The sequence below is a fragment of the Eublepharis macularius genome, chromosome 10 (assembly GCF_028583425.1).
Source record: "Eublepharis macularius isolate TG4126 chromosome 10, MPM_Emac_v1.0, whole genome shotgun sequence".
Classification (NCBI taxonomy): Eukaryota; Metazoa; Chordata; class Lepidosauria; order Squamata; family Eublepharidae; genus Eublepharis; species Eublepharis macularius.
In genome coordinates this window covers 90,248,780-90,266,997 of record NC_072799.1, presented here as the reverse complement: position 1 = coordinate 90,266,997, position 18,218 = coordinate 90,248,780, and the positions used below count along the sequence as shown (strand labels likewise).

At 38.6% G+C, this 18,218-nt stretch overlaps 1 protein-coding gene across 1 annotated transcript in view; it reads right to left on the bottom strand.

Moving 5' to 3' along the window:
* Positions 1-11,509: 11,509 nt before the first annotated feature.
* The window catches only part of NFXL1 (nuclear transcription factor, X-box binding like 1), a 95,383-nt gene continuing 88,674 nt past the window's right edge, over positions 11,510-18,218 (bottom strand). The window contains exon 22 of the mRNA XM_054990555.1: positions 11,510-13,875. Within this exon, the coding sequence (XP_054846530.1) occupies positions 13,702-13,875 (174 nt within the window). The 3' untranslated portion in view covers positions 11,510-13,701. The remainder of the gene's footprint in view (positions 13,876-18,218) is intronic.

Here is an 18,218-nt window from a genome sequence, read left to right as displayed (position 1 = left end):
AGGAAGTGCACCATTTTGGAAAAGGGAAAGGGCAAGACCTCAACCTAAGCGGAAATGGGCCATCTTGGAGAAGGATAAGGGCAGAAGCTTCGAGTTAAAACCATAGAGAAAAGACACCCGCCATTTTGGACACCGGAATTCTTTAATTGGAGAAGAATTTGTTTAAAATAGAGGACTTAACTTTGAAAATAATAAATTATTTTCGCCACGGAGTTGCGGAAGAGAGCGGACTCATGGGAGCGAGGTAAAGCTAGCCCCACGATGTCAAAGAAGGAGTGGCAGTCAGCGTTGGAGAGCCTTGATAAGAAAGTGGAGGATGGAAATAAAGAGATTAAGGATATGATAAGGGATATGGCGAAAGACTTTAAAGAGACACTTAAATCGGAGGTGGCAGAAGTAGCCAAGAGTATTGATGAGGTCAAGAAGGAATTACAAACGACGCAGCTGAAAGTTAAAGTAATGGAGGATGAAGTTGATAAATTGTCTGCTTCTTTTAAGATAGAAACCAAGGGTTTGCAAGGAAGAATGGCCGTGATGGAATGTAAACACATGGAAAGACAACTTAGATTTCGCGGAGTCCCAGAAGTAGAGGGGAAATCAGCCCAAGAGCAGATATCAGAAATACTTGCAGAATTTTTGGACAAGGAAGTGGAAGAAGTTGCGGCTCTTCTGGATGTGGCTTACAGAATTAATTCAAAATATGCAGCTCAAAAAAATCTATCAAGAGATATGATAGTGCAATTTACAACAAAAAGAACAAGAGAAGATATTGTGAGTAAGCAGTTTCAAAACCCTTTGGAAATTGCTGGAAAAAGAGTGCAAATAATGAAAGAGCTACCAAGGGGAGTTTTGTTGGAAAGGAAGAAATACAGAGAATTGGTTCAAATGTTGAAGGATTTGAATATTAGATATAGATGGGAGATACCAGAGGGTTTGAGTTTTGAATATCAAACAGTCAAGAAAACGATCAGGTCCAGTCATGAGATGGAGAGGTTTTTTTATGGACAATGAAAAAGACTTACCTAAAAGATCCAGAATTTGATTATGGAATGCAAAATCATATCTTGGAACATAAATGGACTGAACTAACCTTCTAAACATAAAACTATTTTCCATTGGCTATCTAAACAGAATTGTAATATAATCTGCTTACAGGAGACCCATATTAAGAAACAAGATGTGAAATATTTTAAAAATGCTAAATTGGGAAGGGAATTCGCAGCTACATCGAAGCAAAAAAAAAGAGGAGTCGTTTTATATATTAAAGATGAATTGCAACCTAAAATGTTATTTAATGATGTGGAAGGCAGATACATAGCCGTGGAAATTATTTGGAATACGGAAAAGATTTTGTCGAAGGCTTGTATTGTATTGGAAAAGATTTTGCTGATTGAGATTTATGCACCTAATGGTGCTAAGGACTATTTCTTCAAGGATCTACAGAAACAATTGGATGGGCTAACTTACTCACAAATAATTTTGGCAGGTGACTTCAATGGAGTTACAGCTTTAGACGTTGATAAAAAAACAAAGGGTGCACAAAAGAAAAGAGGACTTTTGCTAAAATCCTTCTTGGAAATTAAAGATCAGGAGAATTTGGAGGATGTTTGGAGAAGGAATAATCCTAAGGTAAAGCAGTATACGTATTTCTCGCCAAGACATTTGACATTATCAAGAATTGATATGATCTGGGCCTCTTAGGACTTGGTTGTATGGACAAAGGATGTGGAGATAATGCCAAAAGTAGGCTCAGACCATAATCCAATTATGTGGAAGTTTGGAAAATGCACCAAAAGACGAGGATGGAGAATAAATGAGGATTTGCTGCAGCAAAAGGGCAATTTAGAATTGTTACAAAAAGAGACCAAATTCTTTATACAATATAATTTGAATAACACCGTTCCAACCTACAAAGTTTGGGATACTTATAAAGCAGTTATTAGAGGAGTATTAATGGACTTAAATGCAAGGGATAAAAAGAGAAAAGAGGAGAAAAAGTAATTGTGGAGAATATAAGAACTAAGGAGGTACAACTGAAGAAAAGACCAGGGAAAAAGAAACTATATCAAGAAATTAAAATCTTGCAAGAACAATTGAAAGCAATGGAGAATAAAGAGTTGGAATGGGAACTGAAGAAATTAAATCAAAAGTCATTTGAGGGGGCAAATAAACCTGGGAAATATTTAGCGTGGCAGTTGAAAAAGAAAAAAGAAAAAAAAGTGATAACTAAGATTCAAGAAAATGGAATGACATTGATGGATCAACCAGCGATTAGTAGAGCATTTTTTAAGTTTTATGCAAAATTGTATCAAAGGAAAGAAGTAAATTTGGAAGCTATAGAACAATACTTAGATAAAATTAAATTGCCATTGATATCAGAAAAATGGAAGGAAAAGCTGAATGCAGAAATTACAGAGAGATAAAGGAAGCTATTCAGTTGACTAAATTAGGCAAAGCACCAGGTCCAGATGGAATTACGGCCAAATTTTATAAATCATTGGCAAATGAACTGGTACCTTTTTTGAAGGAGGTAATGAATGAAATTTTAAGAGGACAAAAAGTTCCAGAATCTTGGAATGAGGCCATTATATCATTGATACCAAAGGAAGAACAGGACTTATGTAATGTTAAAAATTATCAACCTATTTCGTTGCTGAATAATGATTATAAAATCTTTGCAAAATTTTTGGCGGAGAGATTAAAGGAGGGGCTCGTGGAATTCATTGTAGAAGAACAAGCAGGTTTCCTTCCAAAGAGACAAATTAAAGACAATTTGAGAACTGTTTTAAATGCAATAGAATATTATGACAAACACTGTGAGAAAAAAGTTGGTTTCTTCTTTGCGGACGCAGAGAAAGCTTTTGACAATCTAAATTGGAGTTTTATGTTCGCCACAATGGAAAAACTGCAAATGGGAAAAGAGTTTATTCAAGCGGTAAGAGCGATTTATAAAGACCAATGTGCAGCAATTGTAGTTAATAAGGATTTAACAAAAAAATTGGAAATCAGAAAGGGTACAAGGCAAGGTTGCCCATTATCTCCATTGTTGTTTATTTTGATTTTGGAAATGCTATTGATTCAGATTTGAGAGGATGATGCTATAAGAGGCATAAAAATTAAAGATTTCACCTACAAAGATAGAGCTTTTGCGGATGACGTGATGGTTATTGTTGAGGATCCAATACAAAATATGCCAAAGTTGCTAGATAAATAAAGGAATTCGGAGATTTGGCTGGATTTTATGTGAACAAGAGAAAGTCGAAGATATTATGTAAGAATATGACCAAACAAAAGCAACAAGAATTGATGGAAATTACAAATTGTGAAGTAACACATACAGTAAAATATTTAGGAATTGAGCTTACAGCGAAGAACATTGACTTGTTTAAGAACAATTATGAAAAGCTATGGCAGCAGATTGATAGAGACTTGATTAAATGGAATAAATTAAATCTGTCATGGCTGGGAAGAATAGCGGCAGTCAAGATGAATGTGTTACCACGGATCATGTTTTTATTACAGACAATTCCAATTATTAGAGACAGTAAGCAATTTGAAAAGTGGCAGAGGAAGATTTCCGATTTTGTATGGGCAGGCAAGAAACCCCAAGTAAAAATGAAAGTTTTGTGTGATGCCAAAGAGAGGTGGACTGCAGTTGCCGAATATCAGTTTATACTATGAGGCAGTTTGTTTGGTCTGGCTTAAAGATTGGATGTCATTGGAGAACTGTAAGCTACTAACTTTGGAAGGCTATAAAAAATTGTTTGGATGGCATGCCTACTTGTGGCACGATAAATTGAAAGCTGATTCTATGTTTCTGCATCATTATGTTAGAAGAAGTCTCTTCACAATCTGGAAAAAATATAAAAGACATCTGGGTGAAGGTATCCCCTCGTGGGCGGTACCATTTGAAACTATCGACCCGAGAGCTATTTATAACAGAGACCAATGTCTGTCCTACAAAAAGATTCTTATTCAGGAACAAAATATGATAAGAATTAAAACAGAAGAAGAGTTAGCTTCTTGTTATGGATGGTTTCAATATAGGCAGATAAAGGACATATAACTCAGATCGCTCAAAAGATGGAATTAAATGGAAAGACTCAGAATTGGAAGAAGCTATACTACAAGAAAGTAAGAAGAAAATTTCAAAAATGTATAAAATACTTTTGAAGTGCTATACAGAGGATGAAACTGTTAAAGTCCAGACGGTGAAGTGGGTTATAAATTGCCAAAGAGACATAACGATGGAGGCATGGGAGTATTTGTGGAAAAATACATTGAAGACTTCAACCTGTACCAGTATTAAGGAAAATATTTTCAAGATGATATATAGGTGGTATTTGACGCCAAAAAAAATAGCGTATGGAAATGCTAAGATGTCTGACAAGTGTTGGAAATGTAAAAGTCATGAAGGATCATTGTATCACATGTGGTGGACTTGTGAGGTAGCTAGGCAGTACTGGGGAGATATTTTAGAAATGATAAATGAGATTTTGCAGATTTCAATAATAAAGAATTGAACTTAAATATGAACTTAAATATGGAAGATGTTCCTATGCAGCACAGAAATTGTTATTCTATATGACAACAGCGGCAAGAATATTATATGCGCAGAAATGGAAAGTGCAAGAAATACCATCTATTGGAGAGTGGATACAAAAATTGCTGTACATGGCAGAAATGGACAAAATGACAAGAAGGCTGAGAGACCAGAATTCTGAAGAATTTTTTAAAGACTGGGGGAGATTGAAGGAATATTTGGAGAAAAAGCGGGACGTGAAGGGGAAATTATGGCAATTTGAAAGTTATTAACTGGGAGAATTATTAGAGATAGGGATCTTTACCATTTAAAGTGAAGTTTTAATTATTGTTAAACTTAAAGATCCCTATCTCTAATAATTCTCCCAGTTAATAACTTTCAAATTGCCATAATTTCCCCTTCACGTCCCACTTTTTCTCCAAATATTCCTTCAATCTCCCCCAGTCTTTAAAAAATTCTTTTTGAATAGATTTGAATAGATTTGAATTTAATGGATACTATTAGTTTATTAAGGAAATACGGGATAATATTATATAGAGGAAATAGTTAAGTAAGTAATAAAATATGGGTTGAAAAGCTGTTGGAAGTCTGAGGGAAAGGGGGAGGGAAAGGGTGGGGGGAAATTGATATTTATGTTCTTAAATAAAATACAAATTTTATTTGTAATCTGTACTCACCTAATAAACATTTTCTAAAAAAAAAAAAGAACCTAATCTTCGTGGAACACATGATGTCATGCATGGGTGTCTCGCCATCACTTTTGTGATGGTTGGATGCCTGTCATCTCCAGCCATCTGGATGGATCTTTAAACATGGCTTGCAAAGTATCTTTATCTTTGTACAGGAATTCATTGTTTTCTTGTACTGATACAGAATCAAAAATCTTCTTCCCCTATGCATGTTGGTAATAGAGAACATCCGTCTTTTCTGGTTCTCATAAACCTTCAGGGTTTCTGTTGCTTGCTTTCCAGAGTTTGGCTCAGTCTCCATTTTTACAGGGAAAAGATCCAATATAGTCTGGCCTTCCTTTTCATGCTGCTTAGGAAAACCTACTGTGGGGTTAGGCAAAAAGTGTGCCAGAGAACTCTCCACTGTTATCTAGTGTCTTGCAGTCTCCCTTGCCATCTGACAGTAGTGCTGCAAGAGCTTCTGTATGCATTTTATTATTGCGCACATACCAGGAGGTACTTATTGGTTTGAAATGTTCACAATCAGGACTCACTTTGTCCCTTCCCCCTTCTGTCACAGATGGTTCATAATAATCAACTAGACTGGTCTGAGGTGCTTTGTTATTACTTTCAGTTGTTGTTGTACAAATGTCCTGGTGCTGAGGACGGAAGGCGAAATGCTGCACCACAATCTTGTACTAATAGTTTTGCTGACCTCACAAAGTGGGGTTTAATGACACTTCAGACCCTGAATCCCTCCATGCTAAAACTTGGCATCCATCCATCACCACGGATCCACTATAGCCAGGATCCATATCTTTCTCAGGTGTTACTATAATACGTTGTCTGGCATGCCTTGAATGTATCATTCCAGGTGCGATGCGGAAGCAGAGTTGCACTGGGGCAAAATTTTATCAAATTGGCCCTGGTATAACCCATTGCTTCTGTGTTGCACTGGAAATGACATTTCTTGAGAGACATGGAAGTTTTCCAGAGAGTGCATGCAGAGATGTGTGCTCCTGTTGTGCTCCCCCATGATCCTCCTGCCCCCACTTTGAGCCCTGGGGGGACCTGGCAATCCTAGCCAGGTGAGGTTCTTTATGTAGTTCAACACTTTAAAAATATTTTTCTGAGGAGTTTCTCTCCTTATCAACACCAATTTATCCTATTGTTCCTGGCTCTTTAACTTGTACCAGCAGAATTTAGTGGGTAAAACTGTTCCAGTCCTTTAAGACTGGCAGCATCTTGTCAGGTCTCAGCATTTTCTAGTCATTATTTTAATAGCAGTTTTAATTTACAGGCTACCTGAGCCTAAGTTTCTTCAGGTTTCTTCCTTAAACCTCTAAACTCCTTGGTATTTTCTGGGGTTACTCCAAACCTTTGTTTGGCTCACTTTTTAAATGCCTCATAATCATTGACTGCATTATCCCCCATTTCACTGTAAACTTCACTTAGACCACCAGAGATTTCAGATCTTATATAGGTCATTCTCTGGTATTAAAATACTGACAGGCTCTCTCAAGGTTCACAAAAAAAGTTTCTAAATTATCTCCCTTTGGGAATTGGGGAATTCTTTTCATAGCTCCCCTCAGGTAGTTGTCTTCTTGAACTCTTAAGGGCTCCGTTACGTCCCAGTTCTCTTAATTTGAGGCTTTGAATTTTTATTGCTCTTTCTGTAGTTTGATCTCTTCCAATTCTTTCTCCAATTTCAAATTCTTTGTTTGGCTTGCTGATGTGCCATTTTGCATTCCTCCATTTCTTGCTGCATTTTGCATTCCTAGTTTTCTCTTTGAGCTGTCATTTTGGCTAATTCAAATTATCTTTCCCTGTGTCTTACTTCAACTGCCAGTAGGGCTAAGGCAAATTCTTTCTCTTTGTTTTGAGCTGCTAGTTTGACTAACTGTTCTCCACTTCTCTACATTTCTAGAGGACTTTGTTCTCTCTCTACCTCACTGTCACTGTTAATTATAGCTTCAGTGCCTCCCTCTTTCTCTATAACTGGCATCCTTTTTTGGGGTGACATTTAAGTGGCAATTCTCTACACTTTACCCTCTCTGATTTTACCTCAGGAAGGTCAAATATTTTTGTCACACCTGTTGTTTCTTTTAAATGCTCCAGGGTATTTGCTACGGCTCCTCCTCACTTTTTACCATAAACCTTTACCTTAGGAGAGCAACCCCTTTTTATTAAATCACTCTTTCTTCTGTGACCTTCTCCACAGCAACTTCTTACGTTTACTTTTAACTTCTACCTCAGAAGGGCTTTGGTCACACTCTGGATTTCTCCACTCACACACAGCTACAGATGTTCTCTACCTTACCCACGCTTTTACCTCAAGAACTCCCTTGCTTTGGGGTTTGTATCCCACCACCGATACATTTTGTGACCCCTCTTTACACACAGCCACCCATCATAAACCTCCCTATACAGGTTTGGGAGCTTCACAGGCAGTTAAGGGCAGTCACAACACACCTGTCTAATCTCGTTTGTCAGGTTGAGAGCCCTGACCCAAATCCACTGGATTCTCTCTCTTCTTCCCACCTGCTCAACCGGACAGAAAGCTGGCTCCCTATATTCACTAGTCCTTACCTAGCTACTTCCCAGGGCTATTGGAGAAAGGAAACTGTGTTTACTTCCCTCTATATGCTGTGACCATTAATAAATCAGGCCCATTTGTTCTGACCAGAATGTATGATGTTAGCTATTGTATTTATTTCCCTTACATTGACAACTTCAACCCGAAGACTTTTATATTCAGTATGTTTAATGCAGGAGTGAAAGATTTAAAACAATATTGTTGTTCAGAGGTGCACATATAACCGCATGCGCTCATAATACTGGATGGTTATACTATAAATTAACAGGTGTCAGCAGTCAGCTATTGTCTGCTACTCCTCAGCAGCTCCAAAACCTTTCCCCCTTCTAACTAGGGGGGTGATCTTGGGGTGATCTTGGATGCCTCCCTGAAAATGGAGGCACAGGTCACAGCGGTTGTCAGGTCCTCTTTTTTCCATCTGCGGCAGACCAGGCAACTTGTCCCTTACCTGTCAACCCGTGACTTAACTACAGTGATCCAAGCAACGGTCATCTCTAGGCTAGATTACTGTAACTCGCTCTACGCACGGCTGCCTTTGAGCCTGACCCAGAGATTACAGCTGGTACAAAATGCAGTGGCGTGTGTTATTATGAGAGTGCTAAATAAGGCGCATATAACACCATTCTTACGCGAGCTGCATTGGTTGCCAGTGGAGTACCGGATCAGATTCAAGGTTCTGGTATTGACCTATAAGGCCCTGTGCGGACTGGGACCAGCGTATCTACAGGACCGTCTCTCCCCATATATTCCCCAGAGGACACTCCGATCAGGGGACAAACAGCTGTTGGTGGTCCCTGGTCCCAAGGAGGCCCACCTAGCCTTGACTAGAGCCAGGGCCTTTTCGGTCCTGGCTCCCACCTGGTGGAATGCTCTGTCTGCTGAAATCAGGGCCTGGCAGGATTTACTATCTTTTCACTGGGCCTGCAAGACAGAGTTGTTCCACCAGGCATATGGCTGAGGCTGGGCCTCCGCCGTCCTGGAAAAAAAAGGGGTGTATAAAACCCTCCCTGTGAAGGCTGTCCACATCTTGTTTTAAATGTTTCAATGAATATGAATTTTTAACTGTATTTTAATTGTATTTTAATATGTTGTTATCTGCCCTGAGCCCACTTGCAGGAAGGACGGAATACAAATTTGAAATAAATAAAAATAACAAACTGCATTAAATGAATTCCTACTGTCTCCAACCCCATCATTCTGCCAGCTCTCACTGACTGTTCCCGAGGAGGGTCAGAGCTGGAACTATTCCTGTCAGTGATCTTTCTCCAAAGCATTTAAAACAATAAAGTATTCTACAAATTGTTAGGGTGTTGCTGCACCCTCGCTGCTGTTTGCTCCCTTTCCCACTCCACTCACCAAAGAGAGGAGTGCTCCAGAAGGAAACCACATCTAAAGCTGAAAGAAAAATATAAGATTATCACACAAGTATCAAGGATCACTGTGGCAGCCATTCAAGATGATGTTTTGGGCCCTTACGACCCCCTTTAAAACCTGTTCTCCCAATATCTGATTGAATGCATTGCCACATAAGGGCCAAGTCATCTATTCAGAATATCTGGAGATGCTTGGTTTAGCTCTCCACAGGATGGAAGCAACTTGTGCATGGAGCAAGTCTTTCCATTGTAGACCCCCCCACACACACACCAGCAACTCTCATGCAGTTGTCTCCTAGGAAGATTCATTTAGATAAATCAGAAATACCCTAAAAGGTGTAGTTCAACATTATGCATGTCCCAATGTATTTGACCAAAAATTAGCGGTGCTTATCAGTACCATTTGAAGAATGGTCAACCATTTGTGGGGTTGAGCACCATTGAGTGGATATGGGTAGGACTCTGAGTAGACCTGTTTAGGATTGCACTGTAAGTATATTAAATCCAATACCTCTTAAGTTAGTAACTTATTCCATTTATTTCAATGGGGTTAAGTCAGTTGCCGTTCTCTGGATTGGCCTCCATCTTTTGTACCTGGTTTGCTGGTGCAATTCTTTCATGCCACTTTTCCAAGAATCTTCTACCTGCCAGTTTTCTATGGTTTTGCAAGACTTTGCTATTCAGAAAGGCAACTGAAGGATGTCAGTGCATTTTATAATGTAAAAATTTAAATAAGGTAACAAATGTCATAATAATATATTGTGCAAAAAAGTTTGGATGTTATGTATTTTATAAAGGATTTTTTTTGATGGACAAAACATTGCTAGTTGAGTACTGAGAAAAAAGTGATAACCAACTGTAACAAGAGACTTTTGGATCTACTAAATAATATTTCATGCTGCAAACATGCAAAAGATGAATCATCTAAAAAGGCCACAAATGGTTTAGGCATCAGTAATTACTACTTTATATTTAGCAAACTTGCATTAAGGCATAACATAATAATCACCAACAGGATGCCTGTGGATACTATGGAGCCCGTGTTTCATAAAGCCGGCAATGCTTTCTTCCCTGGCTGCTCTGCTTCCCGACAGTCCCCCCTTTTCTATCCTCTCCTCTATTGTCTTTCATATCCCTTCGTTCCTCCTTTTCTGCCTCTTCTCTTTTGAAAGAGACCATCTTTTACCCACACCTAACATTAACTCCCCAGCTGGCTTCAGGCTGTGTTCAAGACAAAAGGTTACACTAAAGCCTGGAGAAAAATGTCGTGTCCTTTAATTCAGGCTTAATGGGGTATTATTTACCAGGTGAACTTACTCACTTTCATGATATGAAAAACTTTCAATTGTCCATTGCCACCAATTATATACCTTGATGCACAGAACATTTTTCTTCACGCCTGTTAGCAACCCTACTTACCTTTAGCCTGCAATTTTATTGACTCTGTTGTCCATGCAGTATACATATAGCTTAGGTATTTGAAATGTACCTTCAGGTGCAGAGAGAGCTTCGTATGATTGAAGAAGCATGTTAAAAAGATACATTTCAAATAACTTGCAACCTACTCATTATTCAAAGCGCAAATATGTTTAAGACCTATTTTCAGAAAAGTCTTTTTTCCCACAGGGCAGGGCAGGTAAAAAAACATGCAGCTGGAGATTTCAAACACACAAATCAATACTTGAAAGATTATTTTCTTTCCGCTCCCACTGGCCTAAATTTAACAGATGGTATTCAAGATGAGACTTAAATTTAGAAGCAGTTTCTCATTACTACTGAAGAGGTTAAACATCACACACTTCAAGAGATTCATCACAAACACACCTACTGCCTTTCCATGTCGCATCCTATGCTCTCTTTTAACATGCATCTCTTGGGGGAGCTCTTAAAGTTGCTGAAATTTGAGTTACCGTTTCTTGTCTTGGACGAAAACTATACTTTTTGAACTGAAAAGGGTTAAATTCAACAGTTTCTCACTATGACTGATTTTTAAACATATTAATTCAGAGTGAGAACATAAATAGATTATAGTGGATGTGACTGTCTGTATGGTAACTGCAAGCCTCCATACTGAATACAAAGAATCAATTACAGCAGGAAAACTTGCAATATTTAAATAGGCAGACTCCACAATTCTGGTCTCGAGGTGAAGAGGTAGAGTACAAATGAAGTAAATAAACAGGATACTGCTCTAAATGCCACTGTTGAATACATAAATTGTAGTAGCTAAGCCCGTGTGTATTCTGATCATAAAATATCTGGCATGAGGAAGAGGTGGACTCAGGCCTAATACAATTATATAAAATCCAACACACTGCACACACTTGAATGTTTTTGTAAAATTTATTCTGCTTGCCTAAAGGGCAGACAAGGAGCTCATATAAGGCAATGAAACCCTGTTCCTTGCTACTAAATTCTGTTCTTGCACAGCTTGAGATACATGCAACTCAGGCAGTAGCCATACTTACAAAGAAATGGCAAACCATTCTGAGGCTTTTCTGTCAGGGGATAGATAGATAGATATACTTCCGTTCTCAGCTCTTTCTCAGAAGAATGCCCAGAGTATGAAAGGAACCAGTCCTTTCATATAAAATCCAGCACAAATGTTCAAATGAGTATGCTAAAGTAGCTATACATTTTCATTCTCAAGCCATTTAGACATAACATCATACAGGCGTAAGATTCAAACTGGTTTTCATAGAATTTATGTTGGTAAGTGTATTTCTTTTCATTTGTGTTAAGTATAAAATAATTCCAAAGTGTTCAACACTAACAGATATTTAACAGTGAAATCTGATGATTTATTCACATGGGTCCACAACTTCTGAAGTATTTTAAGGGTTTAACAATGTACAATTGCAGGATGGTTTGTTGTAATGGGGGGGGGGGTTCCAATTACACAATAGAAATGATAATTTTTCACCTTTATAGTCAGTCAGTCAGTCTATATAACAAGTTGAAAATGGCAAGATTTCTCAGACTTTACTCTCTATACCCAAAGCCTGCACAATATACTACTGTTGTATAGCCCGTTTCCAGGGTTATCCACAAGTTGACAGCACATTTTAGTACCGTACAATGATAATTAAAATCAGACCCACTATTGGCAATGTGTGAAAGTAACAACCTTGGACCAGTTGTAGCTCCAACTTGTCCCTTGGTGCTCGTAGGCCTCACCTGGAATGCTTGACCAGAAGATTTGGATTTAATACATTCCTTTGTGGGTATCATTTCACGAAAGCGGGAAAAGCATTTCAAGTACAGCAATAGAATCAGATGAATGCTAGAAACTCAAAATACCAATGAACGTATCTCCTCATCTGATTCAACAGTACTTCCTATATAATTAATGATAGAAACAGTTCATTTCCACGCAATTATTTTTATCCTTCATTTTTGAAAAGCTTGAGGAAAGGCTACCAATTTGTTAATAGAAACATTTACAAGGTTAGCTAGACATCTGAACACTACTGGGCTTTACAACCTGACAAAGGCCCGCTTCAGTCAATATTTCATATATTTATACATAATCGTCAAACTTAAATTAAACTGTCATCACATCCACTGTAATCATATACCTTTCCCTATAGTGTGACTGCCTGATATTCGCTGCTGCTCTTAGAGTAGCAAACGAGAATTTCTTTGTGAAAACTACTTTTCAGGAGTCAGTGATATTAACCTTTAAACACCTGTAGAGCTTTTTTTCCATGTCAAGTATCACAGAAAGAATTTAAAACAATACCACCAGATATACTAGACAATTCATGAGTTCAGTTTTGAAACATACAGGCCTCTTTAGAAATAGAGTTTTCAGTAAAGCTGTACCTTGAGGAGCACGGTGTCAGAACTGTATTAGAAAATACAATTTTCAATTTTGACAACTGGAACTGCAGTAAGATCGGATTCCTATTTCACTGAAGAAATCTATTTTAATGTAGATAAGTGAAATATTAAAAATAGTGACTGAACAGCACATACAGGAGGATGTTTGTAAGATTCATGTATGCAAATACAATTGCATTTAGCACAGAGATTGTATATACAGTGACCCTTGCCAATCCCGACAGGCCATAGAAATGTTCAACTCTGACAATACGAATCAGCTGTGTATTTGAGGGGGGGGCATCTCCTCTTCAACCCATCAATGATCAGCACCTTTAAAAATGACTATGTAAGCCAGGTATATACACTTGGAACTGTTCTCCAACATGGCATTAAATGAATGGATGTTGACAGAAATAGTACTGAACAGAATCTCACTCAATGGAACATGGTAGGAATGCGATACAATGGCTCAGGATTTAGCATGGTGTGATTGCTTAGACTTAACAACTTTTTAATCATTACCTCAGTAACTTTGAATATTTCATGTAAAGGATAGAGATTAAGGTCTGTTTTGCTTTTCTCCCCAGATGAAACGAGGCCAATTACTATTAAAAAACACAACTGAGCATATACCACCTAACATTTTAGCAGCTATCTATGATCATACTGAGGTGTCTAGAAACTAATTTTAAAAAGTCAGTAACTGTATGCTATGAACCATGCAACCATCACAATAGCCACTCCACATATAGGCAGCACAATCGTTTTCTTATATTTTTGCCATAGAGTTGGTTCTACTTCTACTTCATCCTTTTTTCTTTTGTTCTTTCGACGTCCTCTTAACCTATTCTCAAAAGCCTCCAGTTCAGCCTGGAAGACGAGAAAAACAAACAGTTAGGAAACGTTCTAAAATGATGCTGTACAAAATAGGTAACAGAAAATATTAATTTTTCAAACTGTGTTGCAAAAATTTACTTTATATACATGGTATAGTAGTACAAAGGGTTTTGAGGAAGTGTAAAGAGACTAAAACAACACGTATAAGTGAAGTATGTTAACCATACCCTATCCCTAAACCCACATAACTAAAGCTACAAGATAACTTTCAAAGACAAGATTTCTCTGTATTGAGAACAGCACTAATAAGGTCAGTGGTCATTTAACCAAAATATTCCTTTAAGTGCAGTTAAGAATAAGATAAATAACTCCCACTGCTGATTATTAAAGAAAATTTAATTGCTCAATGCACTTAATTTCTACAACAAACACAAGGTTCATAGAGGGGTGAACCAAAACAATGTTTTAACAAGTGTTCAAGATCACAATTTTCAGAATAAGTTTCATTAAAAAGAAAAAAACTTTCGAGCACTCACACTTCTGACTGCAAATTTCTGTTAATGTATTTAGAAGTTGCCTTTTTGCTACAAACAAGCAGTTGTTTAAACACAATATTCTATATTGTTCCTGTGAACAGCAAAGGTAAATTCCACCCCAGAGCAGAATTAATAATATCTGTATATACAAAACAGTCGCTTCTTCAGGTATATCTCAGGTTATAGAAAGCCTGCTGTAATTATGTTGCTGTGTGGTGTCGAATGTGCCCTTACACTGAACGGGTATGGGACCTTTGCTGTTTTATAACTGAGTCTAATTGCTAAAACTACCCATCTACCCATCTAGAAATGGTTTGACCTGATGCTGCCTTGCCTTTATTTTGTCCCATGTGGCAAACAAAAAATGCTTGACTCCTGTGAAATGCTTTTGTCCTGTCTACTTAAAATAAAACTGCTCTCTTAACATCCAAAGTATGGAGTGCGTGTTCCTTTGTGGAAGTAGGGTTAGGGAAAAATATTGGCAGAGAGAAACATTGTGAAACATGGAACTTGGAAACCACCTTAGGCAGGAATCGAAGGCTGGTATGCATCACTACTTTATCTGGGAAGATATGCAGGAAAGGTGGGTCTACCCTTAATGCCTGCAACTCACTGACTCTCCTGGCCGAAATAAATGCCAACAGAAAAGCCACTTTAGCTGACAGTAATGCTCGGCTACATGTTGCTAGTGATTAGAAAGATTTAAACATAAGGCTGGATAATACTAGCGACAATGACCACTGAGGCATTATCTGAGTCCATGGGAGGTACAAATTATATAAACCCTTAAGAACCAATTTAGAGAGATAATGGGAGAAAACTGTCTTACTATCTACATTAGCATGAAAAGCAGAGATAGCTACCAAATGAACTTTAATAGGAGGCTAGGCCAGCCTTATGCTGTGACACTAAATAATAAAAAATGTTACTCTGAGGACCCGTCTCAGGAGATATTCCCTGGGGTTCAGCCCATAAAACAAATCTGTTCCATTTCAATGCATATGAACTCCTAGTAGAAGGCTTTTGATCATTCCAAATGATATTTGCTACCTCTTCTGAAAACTGAGAGTTCAATGTCTTATGAACCATGCTGTCAGATGCAGTCTCTTCAGATCGTGGTGCCATGTCTTGCCAAAGCACAGGAAGTCCAGTGCTGCTGGAAAATCTACATAATTCCCATTGACCATGCTCTTGAGTGAATGAAACCATAGCTGACATGGCCAGAAGGGAGCTATTAATACACAATTGGTCTGATCTGCTATGATCTTGCAAACTGTTCTCTGAACTAGAGGAACTGGGAGGAACGGCATAAAAGAGGCCTCCTACCCATTTTATCTGGAAGGCATCCTCTCTTGAGTTCTTGCCGAGTCCCCCTCTTGTAACAATTAAGGGGAACGACCCTTCTCCAAAGGGGGGGGGGGAATATAGAGATTCTTCAATAGTACATTAATAAATACTTTTGTATATTTTTAAAAAACATTTCTTGTTATGAAAAGTGCAAAGTGCTGAAATGTGCAATGTAATAATCAATGAACAGGAATACCTATAAATATAATAATGTAACCTTATATCAGAAGACTATGTAACAATCCTTCCTGTCATCATATACAATCAATGTTACAATATTACAATAAGTTAACATTACAATGAAATATATAGTCCACAAGTCCAACAGGTGAAAAAGGTGTCCTCAAAGTTAATCTTGCAGGTAAGTATTCTTCAGTATCTTCTTATTCGTAATTTATATTCCTTCTCTTTACAGGTACAGTCACCATGTGTCAACCAAATGTTCCCACTGGAATGATAATCCTACTCCAGAATGTAAAAATCCTACTGCAGGGCAGAGCCTGACAGGTTGCTTGGATATCAACTTTCCCGTTCCGTGTTTAAAATTTTTTCAAAGGCTCGTCATTCCATAAGTTGATATGTGAGCAAGCCCCTTCCACCAATTCAGGGAATGTACAACTTTTCTCAGGATCAAGAATTTAATTTGGGGGTAACTCATCCTCAACCGTACTAGGGGCACCACTGCCGTAGTGGAGGCCATAAGGCCCAAGAGAACCTGAATAAGTTGTGCCGACTGGTACCTACATCTTTGGAACAATTGTACCAAGGCTATTAGCTTCCTACCATGATCCAAAGGTACATATGCCCTATTAGTTGTGGCATCTAGCATCACACCAATGAATCGTACCACCCTGTTTGGCTCTAAATTGGACTTCTTCATAGTAATCACTAGACCCAAATTCTTGCAGGTGACAAGTATCAGTCCTACATGTGAATGCAGTTCCTCTGGAGACTGTGCAGTAACCAACTAATCATCTAAGTAAAGGTAGAATGCACACCCCAATCTCCTCAGGTGGGCTATCACCACTGCTATACACTTGTTGAACACCCTTGGGGCTGTAGCCAATCCAAAGGGTAATGATGTATATTGGAAATTCTCACCCCTAAAGTTAAAATGTAGATACCTTCTATGTTTATGACAGATTGCAATATGAAAATATGCGTCCAACAAATCTACAACGACAAACCATGAATCTGCCGGAATTATATTAATGACCCAAGGCAATGTGACCATCCTGAATCTTGATATCTGTAAGTACTCATTCAGCCCCCTCAGATCTAGAATGGGTCTCTTTCCCCCGTCCTTCTTATCTACTAAGAAGAACCGAGAGTGAAACCCAAAAGGGTTATCCTAAGAGAGGACCCTCTGTAGAGCCCCCTTGTTCAATAAAGACTCAATTTCTTGCTATAACTCAGGCAATTCATTTAGAGGGGCTTGCCGAGACAAATAAATAGGAGGCTACGTGTTAAACTCCAATTTATAATCTTCTCTAATAATGGACAACACCCATGCGTCCTCACAGATAGCCTGCCAGGCCTCAAAAAATTGTGACAATCTGTCGAAGAACAGCATCTGGGTAATTGATGGTGACTCTCCTAGTCATAGCTTGCTCTCTTCGTCCCTGAGGCTGATCCTTCTGTATTTGCATTTGGTTCAACTTAGCTTTCCCTGACAACCGTCTATGGGACTGATTCTGAGGTAAATATCCAGAGGAGATAAATATGGCGCCCAATATGGATACTGGCTTCTATATGGCTGGAACCGGTAAGAACTGTATTCCCTCTTGGACTGGTAACTTCTCTTGACTGGGTTGCGATAGAATGAAGTGCGGCCTGATGACTAAGGAAGAATGCCATAAGAGACTGCAGTCTGCCTGTCTTTCCTCTTTTTTGATAAGTAGTCATCCATAGTCTCTGACAATAAAGTATCCTCCTCGAATGGCATGTCTTCTATCTTGTTCCTCATTTCCACGGGTAAAGCAGTTGCTCTTAACCAAGCATGCCTTCGGAGAGCAACAGCTGTATTCAGACCCCTAGCAGCAGTATCCAATATATGCCTGGTGGTACTGATTTGCTGTTTGGATAAAACAATGGCTCCATCCCAGATGAGTTTAGCTAGTACCTTTTCCTCTTCAGGCAATCCTTCAAGGTAAGTGGCTATCTTGTCCCACAGGAAGATCTGATAGCCACTCATGATGGCCAAAGTTTGCAAACTTAATTGTACGGGCAGAACTCAAGTAATATTTTCTGCCCACTGTATCCAATTAATGACCTTCTTTATCAGCTGATGTAGAGAGACTACCTTGTCTCTGTCATGCTTGGAGCTCCTCTGCTATCATGGATGATGCTGAAGGGTAGGCAAACAAGGACATTTGTCCTTCTTAATCTTACGGAAGGCTTCCACCTTCTTTGCCGTGGCAGGAATGGATGCAGGCTTTTGACGCAGGTCATCCATTATCTCAATGACACCCTCTATCATCGGAAAGGCTACCA